This window comes from Chiloscyllium punctatum, chromosome 22 (assembly GCF_047496795.1).
Source record: "Chiloscyllium punctatum isolate Juve2018m chromosome 22, sChiPun1.3, whole genome shotgun sequence".
Lineage (NCBI taxonomy): Eukaryota > Metazoa > Chordata > Chondrichthyes > Orectolobiformes > Hemiscylliidae > Chiloscyllium > Chiloscyllium punctatum.
In genome coordinates, this window is record NC_092760.1 from 78792343 (window position 1) to 78812163 (window position 19821).

A 19821-nucleotide genomic window follows, 5' to 3' on the forward strand; every position below is an offset into this window, starting at 1 on the left:
TCCCATTTAGCATTGTGATTGTGTCATAGCACACTGGAGCATTTTCTCATTGTGAAGATGGGACTCAGCTGAAGAAAAAAGGGTAAATGGTAATTAACAGGGTTCTTTCCTATTCAGATTTGATCGGATACTATGAGACTTCATGAGATTTGAATCTTATGTTGAGTCTTGGGGCATCTCCCTGCTAACGCTATACCATTGTGCTGCCACGTATGCTAGATCTGTTTGTGGAAACGTGAAATATTGCTATCTGAAATGTTTAAAGAATTGGTACAAAGATAAGAATTTCTATTAAAGTTCAGTTGTGTTGTGCTGTTGATGTAACACACTAATTCCTAGAAAATGTGTAAATTACAGCTTGAATTAAAATGTTGTTAAACTGTTACCTGCATGGGACACTTTAATTTTGAAACAGTTCTCGAGATTTATTTTTCCCATTTAAACTACATTATCACATGCTCAAAACATTTGAAGATGCAATGTATGCCGCTGTTATTGTTTTCTATATTTTCTCAACTGCTTTAGATTACATTCCCTACAATGTGGAAACAGGCTCTTCAGCCCAACCAGTCCACATCTTCCTTCCGAAGAGTAACGTACTCAGACTCATTTCTCTCTGACTAATGCACTTAACACTACAGGCAATTTAGCATGGCCAATTCACCCGACCTGCACATCTTGGGTATGTGGGAGGAAACCAGAGCAACCGGAGGAAACCCACGCAGACACAGGGAGAATGTGCAAGGAGAACCTGGGACTCTGGTGCTGTGAGGCAGTAGTGCTAACCACTGAGCCACCGTGCCACCCATTATTTTGGACATCTTCTAAAAAGATGCATTTCATGCATAAATATGCAGCCTCTCTAATCTGCAACCTATGTGGGTCACATTGCTTCACTTCTATTCAAATCCTTTATTAGAAAATAACATCAGTATGTGAATCAGACTACAGTAGGGGTGATTTTAAAATGCTGGGTCACAAAGAAACAAATGCAATTTCTGTTTTGGTTGGCAGTCAGGGTGTTAGCATGGTCTGAAAATAGGTTCATTTGGGATGGGTGAATCAAGGTTGAATAACCTTCCTTATTGTTAAGAATTTGCAATCTTCAGTAGTTCATAGCAAGATGACTCATATGCCTCGATACTTATGCATAGCATTGTGCTTTGTCTTCTGATCACTAATCTGCTCTGTTCTGCGTTCCCTAGCGCATGTGACCCCTGATACAACTTGTCATTCAGTCGGTGAATTTTATAATAAATGTTTGAAGAAAATTGATGCATGGGAGAATTTTTTTCTCCGTAATGATCCTTTTCAGAGTTTAAGTTTCACGAGTAATGTCTTGTTGTACCCTCAGACATCGTGGGGAAAATCCAGAAGTGTTGTCCTTGGTGCATTCTCTGCTTGTTTAAATGTAGTACCTTGCAAACCTGCAGGCACAGAAGCTGCTTCCGTGTTTTGTCAAAGCTCCTTGTTACCGTACCACCATTCTTGTTGCACAGCCGCATTTGGTTACCAGATCATTCATAGTCTTGGCATTCTTTTTAAAGCAGCTCATGGTGCTTGGTTACTTATAGAAACTTTAGAATGATAATCAAACTGAGAGAGTTAAATGAGTTAAAATAGTGTCGTACATACTAGATTAATGAAGTTTAGGCCATAAGACACAGGAGTGGAAGCAAAACCATTCGGCTCATGGAGCCCACTTTGCCATTTAATCATAGCTGATGAGTGTTTCAATTCCACTTAACAGCACTCTTTCTCCCTAGCCCTTCATTCCTTGTGAGATCAAGAATTTATCACTTTTTGCTGTGAAGGCACCCAACATCCTGGCCTCCACTGCGCTTTGTGGCAATGAATTCCATGGACCCATCACACTGGCTGAAGAAATGTCTCCTCATTACTGTTCTAAATTGAACCTCTCTAACTTTAAAACTGTGCCCACGGATCCTCGTTTCCCCTAGCGGAAACAACTTCCCAGCGTCCGCCCTTTCTAAGCCACGTGTAATCTTGTAAGTTTCTATTAGATCTCCCCTCAACCTTCTAAACTCTAATGAATACCATCCCAGGATCCTCAGCCGATCATCATCTGTTAGGCCTACCATTCCAGGGATCATCCATGTGAATCTCCGCTGGACAGGCTCCAATGCCAGTATGTCCTTCCTTAGGTGTGGGGCCCAAAATTGGATACTGTATTCTAAATGGGGCCCAATAAGAGCTTTATAAAGTCTCAAAAGCACATCGGTGCTTTTATATTCCAACCCTCTTGAGATAAATGAAAACATTACATTTGCTTTTTTTTCATCACAAACTCAACCTGCAAATCAACATTGACAGAATCCTGGACTAGCACTTCCGGATCCCTTTGTATTTTGGCTTTATGAATTTTCTCTGTTTTAAAAAAAACTAGTCTATGCCTGTATTCTTTTTTTACCAAAGTGCAAAACCTCACGCTTGCTCACGTTGAATTTCATCAGCCATTTCCTGGACCACTCTCCTCAACTGTCTGACTCTTCCTGCAGCCTCCCCACCACCTCAGTACTACCTGCCTGTCCACTTAACTTTGTATCATCAAACTTCACCAGAATGCCCCCATCCCTTCATCCAGATCATTAATATATAAAATGAACAGCTGCAGCCCCAACACTGAACCCTGCAGGTCCCCACTTGTCACTAGCTGCCCTTCCAAAAAAGAACCTTTATATCCCAACTCTCTGCCTTCTGTCAGACACCCAATCCTCAATCCATGCCAGTAGCTCACCTCAAACACGTGGGCCCTAACCTTACTCAGCAGCCTCCTGTGAGGCACCTTTTTATCAAAGGCCTTTTGGAAGTCTGGGTAGATTACATCCACTGGGTTTCCCTGGTCTAACCTACTTGTTCCCTCTTCAAAGAATTCTAGCAGGTTTGTAAGGCACAACCTCACCTTACTAAATCCATGCTGACTTGTTCTAACCTGACTCTGCACTTCCAAGAATTTAGGAATCTCATCCTTAACTATGGATTCTAGAATTTTACCTACAACCAAGGCTAGGCTAATCGGCCTATAATTTTCTATCTTTTGTCTTGATCTTTTCTTGAACAAGGGGTTGCAACAGCAATTTTCCAAGCATCTGGGACTTTCCTGACTCCAGTGATTTTTATGTTTAATATCACAGCCAGAGCCTCCGCTATTTCCTCAGCCATACCTCTCTCAAAATTCTAGGATATAGCCCATTGGGGCCAGGAGATTTATTGATTTTTAGACCTTTTTAAGCTTTTCTAGCACTTTTTTTTATAATGGCTACCATACTCAATTCTGTCCCTGACTCTCCTTAATTGTTGAGATATTACTCATGTCTTCCACTGTGAAGACTGACAAAGTACTTAAGTTCTTCAACTATTTCCTTATCTCCCAGCACTAACCTTCCTGCATCAATTTGGAGTGACCTAATTTCTACTTCTGCCTCTTGTTTGTTTCTTAGTATTGAAAGAAACTTTTACTATAATTTCTAATATTACTGGCTAGCTTCCCTTCATATTTGATCCTCTCCTTCCTTATTTCTTTCTTTTGTTGTCCTCTGTTTGTTTGTTTGTTTGTTTGTTTTTTTTTGTAGCCTTCCCAATCTTCTGATTTCCCAGTGCTCTTGGCCACTTTATAGGTTCTGTCTTTTTCTTTGAGCGCTTTCTGACTTCCTTTATCGATTCTGGCTGTCTAACCACTCCCTGGATAATCCATCTTTTCTTTGGGATGTATCGTGTCCTCAATTACACCCAAAAACTCCTGCCATTGTTGCTCTATTGTCTTTCCCCCTTGGCTCTGCTTCCAGTCGATAGTAAAGTTGGCATATATTCAAAGTATGATTTGGAGACGCCAGTGTTGACTGGGGTGTACAAAGTTAAACCTGTTGGACTATAACCTGGTGTTGTCTGATTTTTATTTGGAAGCACTAGCTTTCGGAGCGCTGCTCCATCATCAGGTGGTTGTCGAAGTATTTCAAATATCTTTAACGTATTTTCTGCATGTGCAGGTATTCTGTTAGCATGCATTTCTATCCCACCAAAAAAAAAGTTACATACATTTCCCAGCTTGTTTTGGGAGTCATGATATTATGCTAGTGAGAGGTTTAGCTTCATCTAGCTGAAAGGGCCATATATTGCAAACAGTTTGTTACTTTTCCAATGAGAAACAAAGTGCTGTCAGCAGCATGTACCAAGTAAAACGGAAGATAATAGTAATGAGGTAAACAGTTCCAGCTGTGGCACTTATGAATGCAGAATGATTGGTGGCCAATCATTTCGCTTTGTAGATGTTCCTGACAACCTTACGAAACTCCGCTATCTTCAACTGAAACTTGCTTTTACAATGCTTTGTTTCATTTGCAATTCCTAAGCTAATGAAGTTGTTTGTTTGTAATTGCAAGATTTATTAATTGGTCAAAGCTTGTAAATGTACTAACTAATTAAAATTCCATCAGACAATCATCCTCTTTCATTAAGTGTCTTAATGTTGCCATTTTATATCAATACTTGAAATTTCCCACTAGGTGCAACAATTGACTGGAAACCCAACTGAGTTACTCAAAATTATTAGTTATTAATGGATTAGAGGCTGTGTATTCTCTGGTGTACAGTTAGCTTTTTTTTTGGCTCCCCAAAGACAGTAGTATCTGCAAGACACAAATCAGGAGTTTGCTAAAATACTTTCCACTTGACTTGATAGATGCTATTGGTATAACACAAACATGTGGGTGCAAAATGTGCACTAACTTGAACTACTTCTGCATCTTTCATTTCCCACCAGTCCAAGAGTAAGGAAATGCAGTGGGAGCAGAGCATGTTTCATGCTATCCTGACGCTTGTTTTATAGCGTTACTTTTGTAAACTTTGCTTAAAATCCTAGATCCCCTCTTCAAAATAACTGCATTTTTTTCAAGTCCAATACTGAAAAACACTTTTTTTTAATGCTCTGAAACTCTTCCATTGCCTTGCTTTAGTCTCCCATTGCAATTTCCATCTTATTCCATCTTTTTTCTTCAGTGCTATTGTTCTCTAGATCATGTTCCTAAAGCTCTTGATCTTCGTCCTCTCAGATCATGGTTCCCTGTGCTCAACCAAACCTCCTTACTTGATTTTCTGGTGTCCTGAGATGCGGTCCCAAAAGCTGAAACACCTGCCCTTTTAAAATAACTTTGCTTGGGGACCGCATTCAATACTGTTTGAATCATTTCCGCCTTTTTGTCTACTGTATCATCTAGACTGCCTAACTGCTGATCTGTCCTTCCCAGTAATAACATTCAGCATATTCTTCTTTGTTAATACAAAGAATAAAATGCCTGGGTTATTTAAAAGTTTGCCTCATCTCTTTGAAGTTCAGCAGATTAACGGGCAATCGTACTGAAATGCTGCTTGTTACAAAAATTATTTCTGGCCACTTAAGGTTGAAACCTGCAGGAGTAAACTGTTTGAAGCCAATTAATGTGGCAATGACATAAAGTTCTGTTCTGACCAGTGATTTAAATGTGTGTTTCAATTTTGGTGCTATATTACTTTGGAGATCCATGATGTGGAGTTACCAGTTTGGACTGGGATGGACAAAGTTTAAAAATTATACCTAGCGACGGCATGAAGGAGCAGCAGTTTGAAAGCTTGTACTTCCAAATAAACCTGAAGAAGGGCTTATGCCCGAAACGTCGATTCTCCTTCTCCTTTGTTGCTGCCTGACCTGCTGCGCTTTTCCAACAACACATTTTTAAGCTCTGATCTCCAGTATCTGCAGTACTCACGTTTTCCCTTCCAAATAAACCTGTTGGACTATAACCTGGTGTTGTGGTTTTTACTTGGAAATGCTTTGGGAATGTTTCTGAGCAATCAAATTGCTTTCAAAGCAAGATCAGGACAGATTTTGTTGCTGTCTAATGTTTGGATATAGTTCTGTAGTTAGGCAATAAGATGTGGAGCAGAAGTATGCCATTCAGCCCATTGCATCTGCTCTGCCATTCAATGAGCTCATAACTGAGTTGATAATCTTCAACTCTGCTCTCCTGTCTTATTTCAATAACCCTGATTCCCTGGTTAAAAATCTGTCTCCATCTTCAATATACTCAATGGCCCAGCCTCGAATGTCTTCTACGGAAAAGAATTCAGTTGGGAATTTTTCTCACCTAGGAGGAGAGTTTTCCTCATCTGTCTTAAATGAGCAGCATCTAATTCTGAGATTGCTCTGCGTCTAAATGCAAGGGAAACCAACCTGTACCCTGTCAGGCATCTTAACGTTTTTGCATTTCAGTATGATCTCCTCTCAATCGTCTAAACTCCAAAGAAACGAGGCAAACCTGCTCAGTCTCTCCTCAAAATTCTTACATGTCTATGCTACTTTGAATTATGACTAAATGAGTGAGGAGTTAGCAAAAAATAATGGGCCCTTTATTCCAGCCAAATCTATGAAGTCTACCCATGTTGTATAGTGCAGAGTAGCTTGGATAATAATACGTTTTATTTTCCAGGTTGCTGTTTACTGAGCACATTACATAAGCATCATGGGGGATGAATGCGAATGGATGAAATTGCCGATTGACCAGAAATGTGAGCATAAGGTAGGTGCCAGATTTTTATTTAGTTACAAGTATTATTGGAATGATCGCCAAATATTTGTGGAGAATTAATTGAACATTGACCAAATCTGAGGTAGATATTTGTGGAACACTGTTGCAACAGTTTTCATTGAATGCATTGCATAACATCAACTACGTAATTCAATTCCAGAAGGAGTCCAAAACTAGAAATGAGGGACTAGAATCTTTTGAAGGTGTGTGTACAGTTGAAAAGGCATTTTATTTTTGAAAAGTGGAATCTTTGTGTTTAGCAAAGAAGGAGTAAATACAAAACTCCTGAAGTAGGAGATGGCATGGTGCAGGGTGACAGTGGGCACATGGACCCAAGATGGCTACTGAACCATAAGTTGGCCACCTGCCACACAAGATGACTAACAGACCACAATATGGAGAGAAACAACAGAGTAAACAGTGAGACTGCCTGGGGCCACCAGAACACTAGCTCAACGTACTCGCAACCTAGTTCATTAGTTCAAAGCGGTTCAGGAGAGAATACATATGAGTAGCGTATACTGCCCACTGAAGTGTCTGAGTCCAGCTATCCATTTAATATGGACTTAATACAGAGTGATAATAGCCAAGGCTGCAGTAATTGTTCTCAGGAAGAGCAATTAGCGCCCATTATTACAGCAATGGACTTCAAGCAGACATTGAAGCTGACATCTCAGTTGAAACTGACAACAACCGTGCTGAAATTAACAAAGGCTGCGCTGGAACTGGCAAAGACTGCACCGAAGCTAATAATGATTCTGCAATGTTTGTAACAACCAACTATATTTCAGAAACAATAATCTCATCACTGACCTATCGTATCCCAAAGTATCTTGTCATGTCCTTGGGCTTGAGTGAAGAATCGCAGCTGACCAAGGTGCTGTTGGTGTCTTTCTCTCCCACAGCTCTGGTATTTCCTTGTACAATAAACTCTGTCGTTGAACCCTAACTCTTACTCTAAGGCTGGTGATTTTCCCCATAACGCTAGGTAGTTCTGATAAACCTTCGTAATCACTGGCTAGGTCTCCGCTGCATTACTGTCCATATAAAGTGGATGGGAAAGATATAGAATGTGGAATTGGGTATGGAATGTCGGGCTTCTCTCCTTTTTTTTATTATAAAGGTGAGTTGATAGAGGTCTTCAAAGATCTTTGATCAAATGCATGATAAGCTCATTCCAACTCTTTCCTTCCTTTTCCTTTTTTCCTTTTCCTTTTCCTTTTCCTTTTCCTTTCCTTTCCTTCCTCAGACAGGACAGATACTAGACAGTACAGATCTGAACAATAATGCCAAAATATGTGTGGTGACAATTTTGTGTCGACAACATTCCGTAATGTGGAGAGCACTATCTGAAATGATAGTGGAAGCTAATGCATTCAATTTGGATAAGTACACAGAGACAACTAAATCGGTGAGGAACGTGTCCACTTTTGTAAGGCAGGTTAGAGAGAAAGAAGTTAGCATCCATAAAAGTGACCATAAAAAGACTGAGCTTCACATTTTCCTTAAAAGGAAATCATCTGTTCTAGTTTCCTCCAAGTCTTTTAAAAATTCTAAATATTTTCTAATCTCCACGTTCAGAAATGTTATTACACACCTCTGGAGCAGGTGGGACTTGAACCTGGACCTTATAGTTCAAAGTTAGGGGCACTACCAATGCATTACAGAGCCTTTTTATTGCACCTGGTATTCCCAGGTGGTCTCCCATCCAAATACAAAGCAGGTCTGTGTTGATTTAGCTTCAGTGATCAGGTGTTTTAAAGGCTATAGACTTTTTTAAAAAAAACATACACTTGCATGACTGCCCTCAGAGGTAGCATTCAAAACTACTCATTTCCTTGATGCTGCTCCACTGTCTCTGGTCAACTAGTGGTGATGGGCAATAAATGTTGGCCGTGCCAGGATATCTACAAGACAGGATGAGCTAGCATAGGCTGAAATAGCGGGGAGAAGTTAAGGGAAAAATAAGAGCAGAAAGTACTGAAGAAACTCAAGTCTGGCAGCATTTATGGGAAGAGAACAATTCACAGAACTGATTACTTCAGTTTTATTTGGGGGAAGCTTTAGAGTGTTTGGCTAACTGCTGACTAATTGGAAAGGGGAGTAGGAGGTGTAGAGAAATTTTAATCTTGCTGACAAAAGACCATAAGCACCTGCTTGTTAGAGTTTGGGGACAAGGGTGGTGCAGTTTCAGAAGATGATACCCAAAATCATCAACTCTATTGATTGAGGCACGTCAAAATAGATTCTTAGCATAACCATTCTGATGTTTTATGTCACCAGAATTGTTTGTGTATATATGCACTGAAGTGGGCAAAATCCAACCTGGAGCACTGAAAAAGGTTCAGAGCAATTGTTAGTTGGTGTAGTCATTTCATGGAACCAAAATGTCTAGAGTTATTGCAGAAGACCAAGATTCCTCAGAGCTTACCAGAAGACTTCGCTATTGAAATTGCTAGTTTCCAGCAACTCACTTGACAGTGGCACAAACAATTGCCCATTATGTCACATCTGCAACATTGACCAAATGTCTGTGAACTTCAAATTGCTAACATTTGTATGTAAAATAAGGAGGCTTGTAAATATCATGTGGCTTTCTCTAGAACAGAGAGAAGATTTTAATGTGTTGCCGACATGGAAAAATTTAAACTCTGGTGATTTAAAACTTAATCCCATTCTGAAAACCAAATTCCCTGGAAGGGATTTTTTTGACTTCATGAAGACAGTTTGGATAAATGAGGATGTGGTGAAGTTGTGAATTGACAGCATAAATTGGTCATTTCAGTGACCTAATTAAAGAATGTGACTTAGTAGTATGAGATGCACTCGTACCCAGTGTAACTGAGTTTCATGTGTCTGAAGAAATAATACTCAAATTGATGTAATTAGGAGGTGGAGTTCTAAGTCGAATGTATAATTTAACCATGTTTGTGATAAATGGGTTCTCACTGGAGGTGAAAGCTTCAATTCAAATGCGTACTGTCCTGTTTGGTTTGTTTTTGTGTGATTTGTCATCAAATCATGGGATGCTATTTGTGCATGGACTGTTATCGTAGCACTCATAAAATGCAGGCTATCCAATTAATGAAAATGCGGAAGATCTGTTGTAGAATGATGATTCTGAAGCTAGTAGCACCAAACCTGAATCAGTAGGGACATTGCAATGCCCTAGCTGAAATGATTCAGCATGAATATAACGAACTTCAAATGTTTAAGACTGAATTTGAATTTGTCTGGCACATTTTTTAACGAAATGTGTTTTAATCTCTCATTCTACAAATATGCATTTAATAGCAATCACTAAATATAGAGTTGAAAGTGTGGTGCTGGAAAAGCACAGCAGGGTAGGCAGCATCTGAGGAGCAGGAGAATCAACGTTACAAGCATAAGCCCTTCCTATGGAGTGCTTTTCTGATGTCAATTCTGATACTCCAGCATCTGCAGTCCTCACTTTCTCCTAATCATTAAATATATCCCACTGATGTAACGGAAATACATTGGTTATGCAAACTATACCTTGATGTATAAATCAACATCAGGTCATATCGTGGTGTATAAGTAAACATGTTTTTGGAAGAATTTTTCACAGCATCAATGATTAAGTTTAAACATCACAATCCAGGAGAGTTAACATTTTTAGTTTGTAAATGTAAGGTCATATGTGTCGCAAAAACAATACAGCATAGGAAAAGCCCTTCAGCCCACTAAGCCTGTGCCGATTCCAATTCCAAATCTTTTTTTATCCTGCTACATTAATGTTTCTATCTTTCGTTTACCCTACATTCATGTGCCTATCAAAATATTAAACATCTTAACTATTACTAATCTGCCTGCTTCCACCATCTCCACTGGCAGTACATTCCAGGCAACCAGCACCCACTATGTGAAAACTTAATCCTGCATTTCTCCCCTAAGCTTTCTTCCCCCACCTTGAACCTATGCCCTCTTTTAGTTAACCTTTCCACTCTGAGAGAAAAAGCCTCTGACTATCCACCCTATCTATGCCTTTTATAAATCTGTAGACCTCTAATAGGTCATGCCTCAGCCTCCGATTTTCTAGTGAAAACAATCAAAGTTCATCCAACCTCCCCTCTTAAGTAAAACCCCCTAGACCAAGCAACATCCTGGTAAACCCTCTCCAAAGCATTCACGTCCTCTGGTTGCGAGGTGACCAGAACTGCATCCAATATTCCAAATGTGATCTAACTAAAATTTTATAACAGCTGTATAACACTAAAATTTTATAACGCTTGCCAACTTTTATTTGATGCCCTAGCTGATAAAAGGCAAGCATGCTCTATGCCTCCTTGTTGACCATCTTATCCACCTGTGTGGCACTTGGAGGAATCTGTGGTCTTAAGGGTTCTGTCATTATTGCATGATTTGCATCGAATTTGATTTTCAAAAATGCATCACTTCACATTTGTTTGGATTAAACTCCATTTGCCATTTCTCTGTCTAAATCTGCAATCTGTTTATATCCCACGATATCCTTTTGACAATGCTCCCCATTATCTGTAACTCTGCAAGTTTTGGTGTCATCTACAAACTTTCCAATAAGACCATCTATATTTTCCTCCAGATCTCCTAACAAACAGCAAATGTCCCAAGACTGATCTACTAATTACTGATATGTTCTGAAAAGCACCTTTTTCTACTGCTACTTTTATCTTTTTTAAGCAAGCCCGTTCCGTCTCCATCTAGGCAGTACACCCCTGAACCCATGAGACTCTATCCTTTGTACCTGCCTGCCATCTGGTAACTTATTAAATGCGTTAAAGTCAATGTTGACAACATCTACTGCCCACCTCTCATCAATCATTCTTGTCACTGCCTCCAAAAAAAACCCAGTCGACATGACCTTCTCTCCCTGTCCGTGCGCGTGCACACACTGCCTATCACTAACCAGTCCATTTGCTTTCAAATCTTGTGTCTCAGTATCTTCTCCAATAGCTTCCTCGCCATTGGCATTGGGCTCACCAACCAGAAATTAACTGGATTCTCTGTTTCCCTTCTGAAATAAAGGAACAATGCTGGCCATTCTCTAGTCCTCTGGAACCTCGCCTGAGACCAAAGAGGATGCAAAGATATGGTATTTCCTCTCTTGCCTCCCCACAGTATCCTGTGTTAGATCCCATCTGCCCTGGGACCAGTCTTCCTTCATGCATTTCAAGACACCCAACGCTCCCTCCTTCATTATGTTGACATGCCATTGAATATTCTCACATCTTTCCCTAACCTCAACATCCCCTTTGTCTCTCTTTTTGGTGAATACTGATGTAAAATACTCATTAAGAATCTCACCCATTTCCTCTGGCTCCACACACACAACCTCCCTCGTTTATCCTTAAGTGGGCCTACTCTTTCCCTAGCTACCCTCTTGCTCCTAATATATGTATAAAATGCCTCTGGATTTTCCTTAACCCTGCTGGCCAAGGACAATGTATGGCCTGTTTTAAGCCCTCCGAACTCCCTGTTTGAGCTCCTGCTGGCTTTCTCTATATTCTTCAAGGGCGTCATCTGTTTTTAGTTGTTGAGACCTTGGGTATGCTTCCCTTTTGACTAAACTGATGATTTCCTGTCATCTAAGGTTCCTGCATACTGCATTCCTGTCCTTCATTTTTTTTTCAGCAGCGTGCAAGTCCTGCATTCTAATCAACTGGTCTTTCAAAGACTTCCTTCTGTCAGGTGTGGATTTGCCCTCAAACAGCTAATTCTATATTTGTTCTCCAATTCCTGACTAATTTATAATTGGCCTTTCCCCAATTTAACGTCTTCATCCGAGGTCTTGTCCTTATCCATAAGTATCCAAAAAACTTGTGAATTAGGGTCACTATTCCCAAGATGCTCCCCACTGAAACTTTGATTACCTGGCTCAACTCATTTCCCAATACCAGGTCCCGTATAGCCCCTTTTACTCATTGGTCTATCCACATACTGTCTCAAAAAGATCCTCTGGACACCTAACTAACGGTGTTCCCCATCCAATCCCTGAGCACCAAGACAGTCCCACTCCATACTGGGGAAGTTAAAATCATTCTTCGCAACAACTGTTACTTTCACATCTTTCCAGAATCTGACTACGTATCTCTTCCTCTATCTCCTGGCAGTTGGAGGTCCTCGGCGCAATCCCAGTAATGTGATTGCACCCTTCCTATTCCAGAGCTCTAACCATATGCCTCACAGCGAGATCCCCCCCGCCCCGATGTCTTCCCTCAATATGTCTGTGATATGCTCCCTAACTAATAATGCAACTCCCCACCTCTTTTTGATTCCTTCACTGTCTCATCTAAAACATTGATTTTGCTGGAATGTTAAGCTACTAATGCTGGCCCTCTTTCAACCATGACTCTGATAGCAACAACATCGTGATTGCATACATTGATCCCGGCTGTACGTTCATCCTTCTTGCTTTAAGGCAGATATAATCTAAGCCTCCAGTTCTGCAGTGTTCAGCAATATCTCCCTGACAGCTTATCCTCTTGGCTATAAGTCTCAAGCTCCTCTTCATTCCCTATACTTAATGACCTGTTTCATCCATTGTTGTCGTCGTTATTTTCCCCCCCACGGGTCCTACCTTCACCGGAGATATTCCAACGGTGTACATAACTGACTCCTACACACACCACCAGCTCTTTAGCCATTTGTGCAATAGTACTATATCTGTTCTTTGCCTCAGCATGTGGTATGGGTAGTAATTCTGATACTCCTACTCATAAGATCCTGCTTTTGTTTTAGTTTGCAACCTAACTTCCTGAGTTTTCGTTTGAAAGACCTCTTGTCACTCTTCCTACATGTGCCTATCTCTTCTGTTTACCCTCCCATTCAGGATAGCCTGTACCTACTCCGACATCTGATTCTGGAACCAGGGAGGCAACATACCAACCTGAAGTATCTCTTGTGGCCACAAGTGTCTGTCTATGCCCTTGACTGTCAATCTCCAATTACTATTTACTACACTTTGTCCCTCACCTCTATACAACAGATTGAATTGTGGTGTCACTACTGACTGCTGATACTGTCACCTGATAAGCCATCCCCTCATCAGTATCCAAAATAGAATACTTGTTGATGGGAACAACTACAGGGGGCTCCTGAACTGCCTGCCTGTTCAATAGTGCTTACCTATGACACTCCCACCATCTGTTTGTCACGTAAAACAGATCCATTTGTTCAGTGAACAGCTGAAGCTGGTACACTTCCTGCTGATGTAATTATCAGGGATGCTACCAGGGTCCATGATTGATCACATTTTGAGGCAGAACGCAACCCACCAACTAACATGACAAACTCTCTATTGGCTTTGAGATTACATGTTAAAGTTTAATAAGATACCTAAAAAATTCATTATTACTTTCTAATACATAGCCTGCACCTCCTCTTTTTCTCTCTTCTTCTCTTCTTCTCTTCCCCCTCCCCACCCCAACCCCTGTACTAACCCTTTAGTAGACTGAGCCACTTACCCATACTGTTGAGATTTCTTCACCTGCAGCATCAAGGGAATGAACAGGTTAATATGTTAACGCTGACCAATCAGAAGCCATGCTGACTTCTCCCACTGCGATATCTGCAGGGTGCTTCCCCAGAATGGGTGGCTGCTGGCTCTTCCTGAAAGGAATGTGCCCCATTTGAAACTAAGCCCAAGAACACCCTCACTTGATTTTAAATCTTCCTCTGTATAGGCACCTCGCTCTGGCTCCTGCTACTGTCTGCTCCTGAAAGGAATGTGCCCTGACTGAAACTCTATTCACAAAAGCTTTTATTTTGTCTCATTCACAGAAAGGTTTCATGTTGGCAGTACAGTTCTTGGGACCCACCAGAGGATTAAATTTTGTCACCAGGCTACCAAAGAAAGGAACTGAATGTTAGCAACCAGATTCATTCTGTCTGAGGATGCATTTCAATAGATTAGAGCAGCTTAAATTGGAACAAGTGTTGACAAATATTTTCAGTACAGAGGAACCTCGATTATCCAAATATCAGTTATTCGAAGAATATCTCTGGATCCCGATTAGAAAAATTACTTCAAAGAGGTGTTACCAAGATTGTGTCATTTCTTTACAACGATTAAATGTGCATTTGGCTCACTGAAATGCTGCTGAGAACAGTCATGGATATCGATGGGAGCCCAGGGTAAAGTGTTGGAAAGAATTACAAGAGACCAGATTTATAATCATCTTGATAGGAATGAGTTGATTAGGGATAGTCCACACTGTTTTGTGAAGGGTAGGTTGTGCCCCTCAAACCTTATTGAGTTCTTTGAGAAGATAACAAAACAGTTGGATGAGGTTGATGTGGTGTAAATGGATTTCAATATGCCATTTGATAAGGTTCTCCACGGTAAGCTATTGCACAAAATACTGAGGCATGGGATTGAGGTGATTTAGTGGTTTGTATCAGAAATTGGCTAGCTGAAAGAAGACAGAGGGTGGTAGTTGATGGGAAATATTCATCCTGGAGTTCAGTTACTGGTGGGATACCGCAAGAATCTATTTTGGGTCCACTGTTGTCATTTATATAAATGATCTGAATGTGACCATAGAAGGATGGGTTAGTAAATTTGCAGATGACACTAAGGTTGGCAGTGTATGGACACTGAAGAGTGTTGTAGGTTATAGAGAAACATGGGTAATCTGCAGCTAGGCTGAGGTGTGGCAAATGGAGTTTCATGCAGAAAAGTGTGAGGTGATTCACTTTGGAAGGAGTAATAGGAATGCAGAGTACTGGGCTAATCGTAAGATTCTTGGTCGTGTGGATGAGCAGAGAGATCTCTGTCCAGGTGCATAAATCCTTGAAAGTTGCCACCCAGGTTGATGGGTTTGTTAAGAAGGCATGCGGTGTGTTAGCTTTTATTAGTAGAAGGATGGAGTTTCAGAACCGTGAAGTCATGTTGCAGCTATACAAAACTATGGTGTGGCCATGTTTGGAGTATTGCATGCAGTTCTGGTCACCCCATTATGGGAAGGATGTGGAAGCTTTGGAAAGGATTGAGCAGATTTACTAGGAGGTTGCCTGGTATTGAGGGAAGGTCTTGAGGCAAGGCTGAGGGCTGTTTTTCGTTAGAGAAAAGGAGGTTGAGAGATGACTTAATTGAGACATAAGGTAATCGGAGAGTGAGAGAGATTGGAAAGTGAGACCCTTTTCCCCCCTGTCGATGGCAAGTACAAGGGGACATATCTATCGCCCCTCCAGTGGGCGGCACGGTGGCACAGTGGTTAGCACTGCTGCCTCTCAGCGCCAGAGACCCGGGTTAATTTCCCGCCTCTGGCGACTCTCTGTGTGGAGTTTGAGCATTCTCCCCGTGTCTGCGTGGGTTTCCTCCGGGTGCTCCAGTTTCCTCCCACACTCCAAAGATGTGCAGGTCTGGTGAATTGGGCATGCTAAATTGCCCGTAGTGTTAGGTAAGGGGTAGATGTAGGAGTATGGGTGGGTTGCGCTTCGGTGGGGCGGTGTGGACTTGTTGGGCCGAAGGGCCTATTTCCACACTGTAAGTAATCTAATCTAATCCATTTAAAGCAATAGGCCAGAGGTAGTTTCTTTACTCAGTCGTAGGGGCATGGAACAAACTGCCTGCAACAGTAGACTCATCAACTTTAAATGTATTTAAATAGTCATTGGATAGGCATGAAAATTGAATAGTCTAGCTTAGATGGACTTCAGATTGGTTTCGCAGAGTGGCGCAACATGAAGGGCCAAAGGTTCTGTACTGTGCTGTAATGTTCTATGTTTAAAATGATCTGCAAAATAACTTGTGGAATCACCAATTGAATTCACTGATCTGAATTTTACTTCCTGAAAGGATTATCAAAGTAAATACAGTTGCAACTTTCTAAATGAAATGAAGGCATTTGCATAGTTATGGGTAAGTCAAATGAATAGGCTGAATTGGATAGCACTTTGAAAAGGACAAAGCTGTACTGTGTGATTTATATAATTTAATTTTTGCAGTACTTTCCTTTCTATTACAATGGCAGGTGTGGGGGCATGGGCAGGAGAGGGATGGTGCTAGGACCATTGATGAGGACAGTATTCAGATAAACCAGAACCAGTCAAGGAACTGTTTCCCTGTTTAAGGCAGTAAAATTGACAGCAATTTTGTTTTTATTTTTGTTAATGGAATTTGGGTGTTGCTGGCTAACACAGCATTTTTTTTTCACTCTTCCCTGATTGGTCAGAGGGTTAGCTTCAGTGATGTGGTTCTGAATGGTCCAAACCATAAAAACATAAGAAATAAGTAGGAGTAGGCTATTCAGTCCCTCAATCTTGCTACGTTAAAAATCTCAACAGATTATAGTCCAAGTTTAATTGGAAGCAAGCTAGCTTTCGGAGTGTCGCTCCTTTCATCAGGTGGTTGAAGGAGTGGTGCTCCGAAATCTCGTGCTTCCAAATGAACCTGTTGGACTATAACCTGGTGTTGTGATGTTTAACTTTGTGCACCCCAGTCCAACACCGGCATCTCCAAATCAAGCTTGCTATGCTACACCAAGTCATGGCTGATTTGCCTCTGGTCTCAGCACCTATTTTATGCCAACTTCTCAGCCTAGAGTACCTCAATATTTCAAAATCAATCTCATTACTTGTAAGTACATTCAATAATTTCTCCTTCACAACTGAATTTCTGACAATAATTACCATTGGAGGAAAATCTTTTGCATATTAATTTTAAATGTGTCCCATTATTCTTTAACTCTGTTCACTAGTTTGTGATTCCCACTCTAGTGGAAGCATCTCAATTCATCTTGTCAATCTCCTTAATCTTGTATGCTTCGATAAGATGAGCAATGTTTCTTCTAAACATAAATGAGTAAAGACTGTTCTTGAAAAGTCAATCCTGTCATCTGAGGGATCACCCTAGTGAATCATTTTTCAACTTGCCCCAAGCTAGTATATCATTTTCTTAAGTAGAGGGACCAAACCTGTATACAGTACTCCAGGCGCAACCTCAAAACCATCATTCCATTTGCTGCCTCAACATTTATATGCACCAAAAGTTCTCTTTCAAGCATAAGAGCACTCTGCCCATGTTCTACTTGTTTCGAGTCTTTGTAGATTTAAATAATAGTGTCTCTTGAATCTTCCTACCAAAGTGCATAACCTTTCACCTTACCTACGTTATCTGCCAAGTTGTGCAAATATAAAAAATAAGAAAAGTTGGCCATTTGGCCCCTTTGAACCTGCTCTACTATTCAATATGTTCGTGGCTAATCATTCCATTCCGTAGTGTTCTTGCTTTCTCTCTCTAGCCTTTGATCCTTAACCTCACAAGCACTGTGGTAGTTTGGCACAGCAGTCTCTACACTGCTAAAGCCAGGTATCAACTGATGGACAACTCCTCCTGCCCCCTTGACCACAACCTCCCCTCCCATAAACAATTTGTCAAATCCCAGACCATCCACATCCTCAACACCTCAGGAGACTTCTCACCCATAGCCTCCAATCTCAGAGTTCCCAAACCCCGCACTTCCTGCTTCCACCTCTTGCCCAAAATCCACACACCGGTTGATCTATTGGCCCCGTCTGCTCCTGGTCCACTGGACTTGTCTCCTCATACCTTGATACCGACCTATCCCTCTTTGTCCAGGAACACTCCACATATGTTCAGGGCACCACTTACGCCCTCCACCACCTCTGTGACTTGTGTCCCTGGCCCCCAATGCCTCATCTTCACATGGCAGATGGGCATGTAAGGGGACTGGATTTCCATGGTGAAGGCCTCCAAGCCCTCCATTTCTTCCTCTCCCACTGACGCAACCAGTACCCCTCCACCAACACATTTATTCAGTTGGCAGAACTAATTCTCATCCTCAACAACTTCTTCTTTTGAATCTTCCCACTTCCTTCAGACCAAAAGGGTAGCCATGGGCACCCGAAAGAGCCCTAGTGATGCTTGCCTCTTCGTAGGATACATGAAATTGTCAATCTTGCTGGCTGGGCTACAACCCCCCCCACCCCCCCCTAACCCCCAAAAGATCGTGATCTCTTACTTCCCTGCTCTGCGATTTCTGTTCCCAAGAGGAGCAATTCCACTCCCAGACATTCCAGGTGGTCTCCTATTTCAGGGACCACTATTTCCCTTCCCACGTGATCAGTGCCCTTCAATGCATCTCCTTCACTTCCCGCACCTCTTACCTATTGAAACCTACCCCTCCAACCGCAACAAGGATAGAATCCACCGATCCTCACTTTGCACCCCACTAATCTCTGGATACAGTGCATTATCCTCCATTTCTGCCACCTCCAGTCAGACCCCACCACCCAGAGGTATATTTCTCTCCCCACCTGTATCTGTGTTCCACAGGGACTATTCCCTCCATGACCCTCCTCCAACCCACCTTCCACACCAGGCACCTTTTCTTGCTGCTGCAAGAGATGTAAAACTTGTGAATGCACCTCTTCCCTCAACTCTGTCCAAATCTCCAAAGGACCTTTTTCCATATTTAGCAGACTTTACTATATATTCACCCACTTCATCTTCTGCTTCCATTGCACTGTGTTCTCCTCTCTATCTGGGACACTGGATGCTAACACTCAGAACGTTTCAGGTAGCATTTCTAGGACACGCATACCAAGCAACCCCACTGCATTGTGGCTGACCACTTCAACTCCCCCCACACCACCAAGGACATGTGGGTCCTGGGTCTCATCCACCGCCAAATCAGTTACACGATGACTGGAAGAAAAACACCATGTCCTGCCTTGGGACCCTTTGACCACATGGGATCAACATTGACTTCAGTAGTTTCCAAATCTGCTCTTTCCCCCCCCCCCCCCCCACCTCATCCCAGATCCTACCCCCTAACTCAGCACCACCATCTTGCCCTGTCCAACCTGTCTCTCTTCCTTCCCACCGACCTATTGCTATCATCCCATACCTGCATCTACCTGTCACCTTCCCCATCCCATCCTTCTACTTCACTCACTCACTCACTCTTCAACAATGGCTTCATGGACGTCAATAGATTCTTTGTTCTACATTTAACAAAATATTAATTTAAATTCCACCATCTGCCATGGTGGGATTTGAACCGGAGTATCTGGATTAAAAGTCTTGCAATAATAGCACTAGGCTAATTAAACCACTTTTAAGTGGTTTGAAGACCTGAGTTCCTCTCCCTCAAAACTGAGTTTGATTTTGAAATTCTGCCATGTTGTGATTGCTGCTCCCTCAGGGACCCTTAACTACGAGATCTCATTAATCCTACCCCATGAATTCTGATTTCACCATCTACCATGGTTTCAT

The 19821-nt window shown here is 41.6% G+C and overlaps 1 protein-coding gene across 4 annotated transcripts in view; it reads left to right on the forward strand.

Moving 5' to 3' along the window:
• ckap5 (cytoskeleton associated protein 5) overlaps positions 1-19821 on the forward strand; it is a 121446-nt gene that overhangs the window by 8390 nt on the left and 93235 nt on the right. For all 4 annotated transcript variants that reach the window (XM_072592678.1, XM_072592677.1, XM_072592680.1 and 1 more), the window contains exon 2: positions 6483-6572. In XM_072592678.1, coding sequence (XP_072448779.1) covers positions 6516-6572 — 57 coding nt within the window. In that variant the 5' untranslated portion in view covers positions 6483-6515. The remainder of the gene's footprint in view (positions 1-6482; positions 6573-19821) is intronic.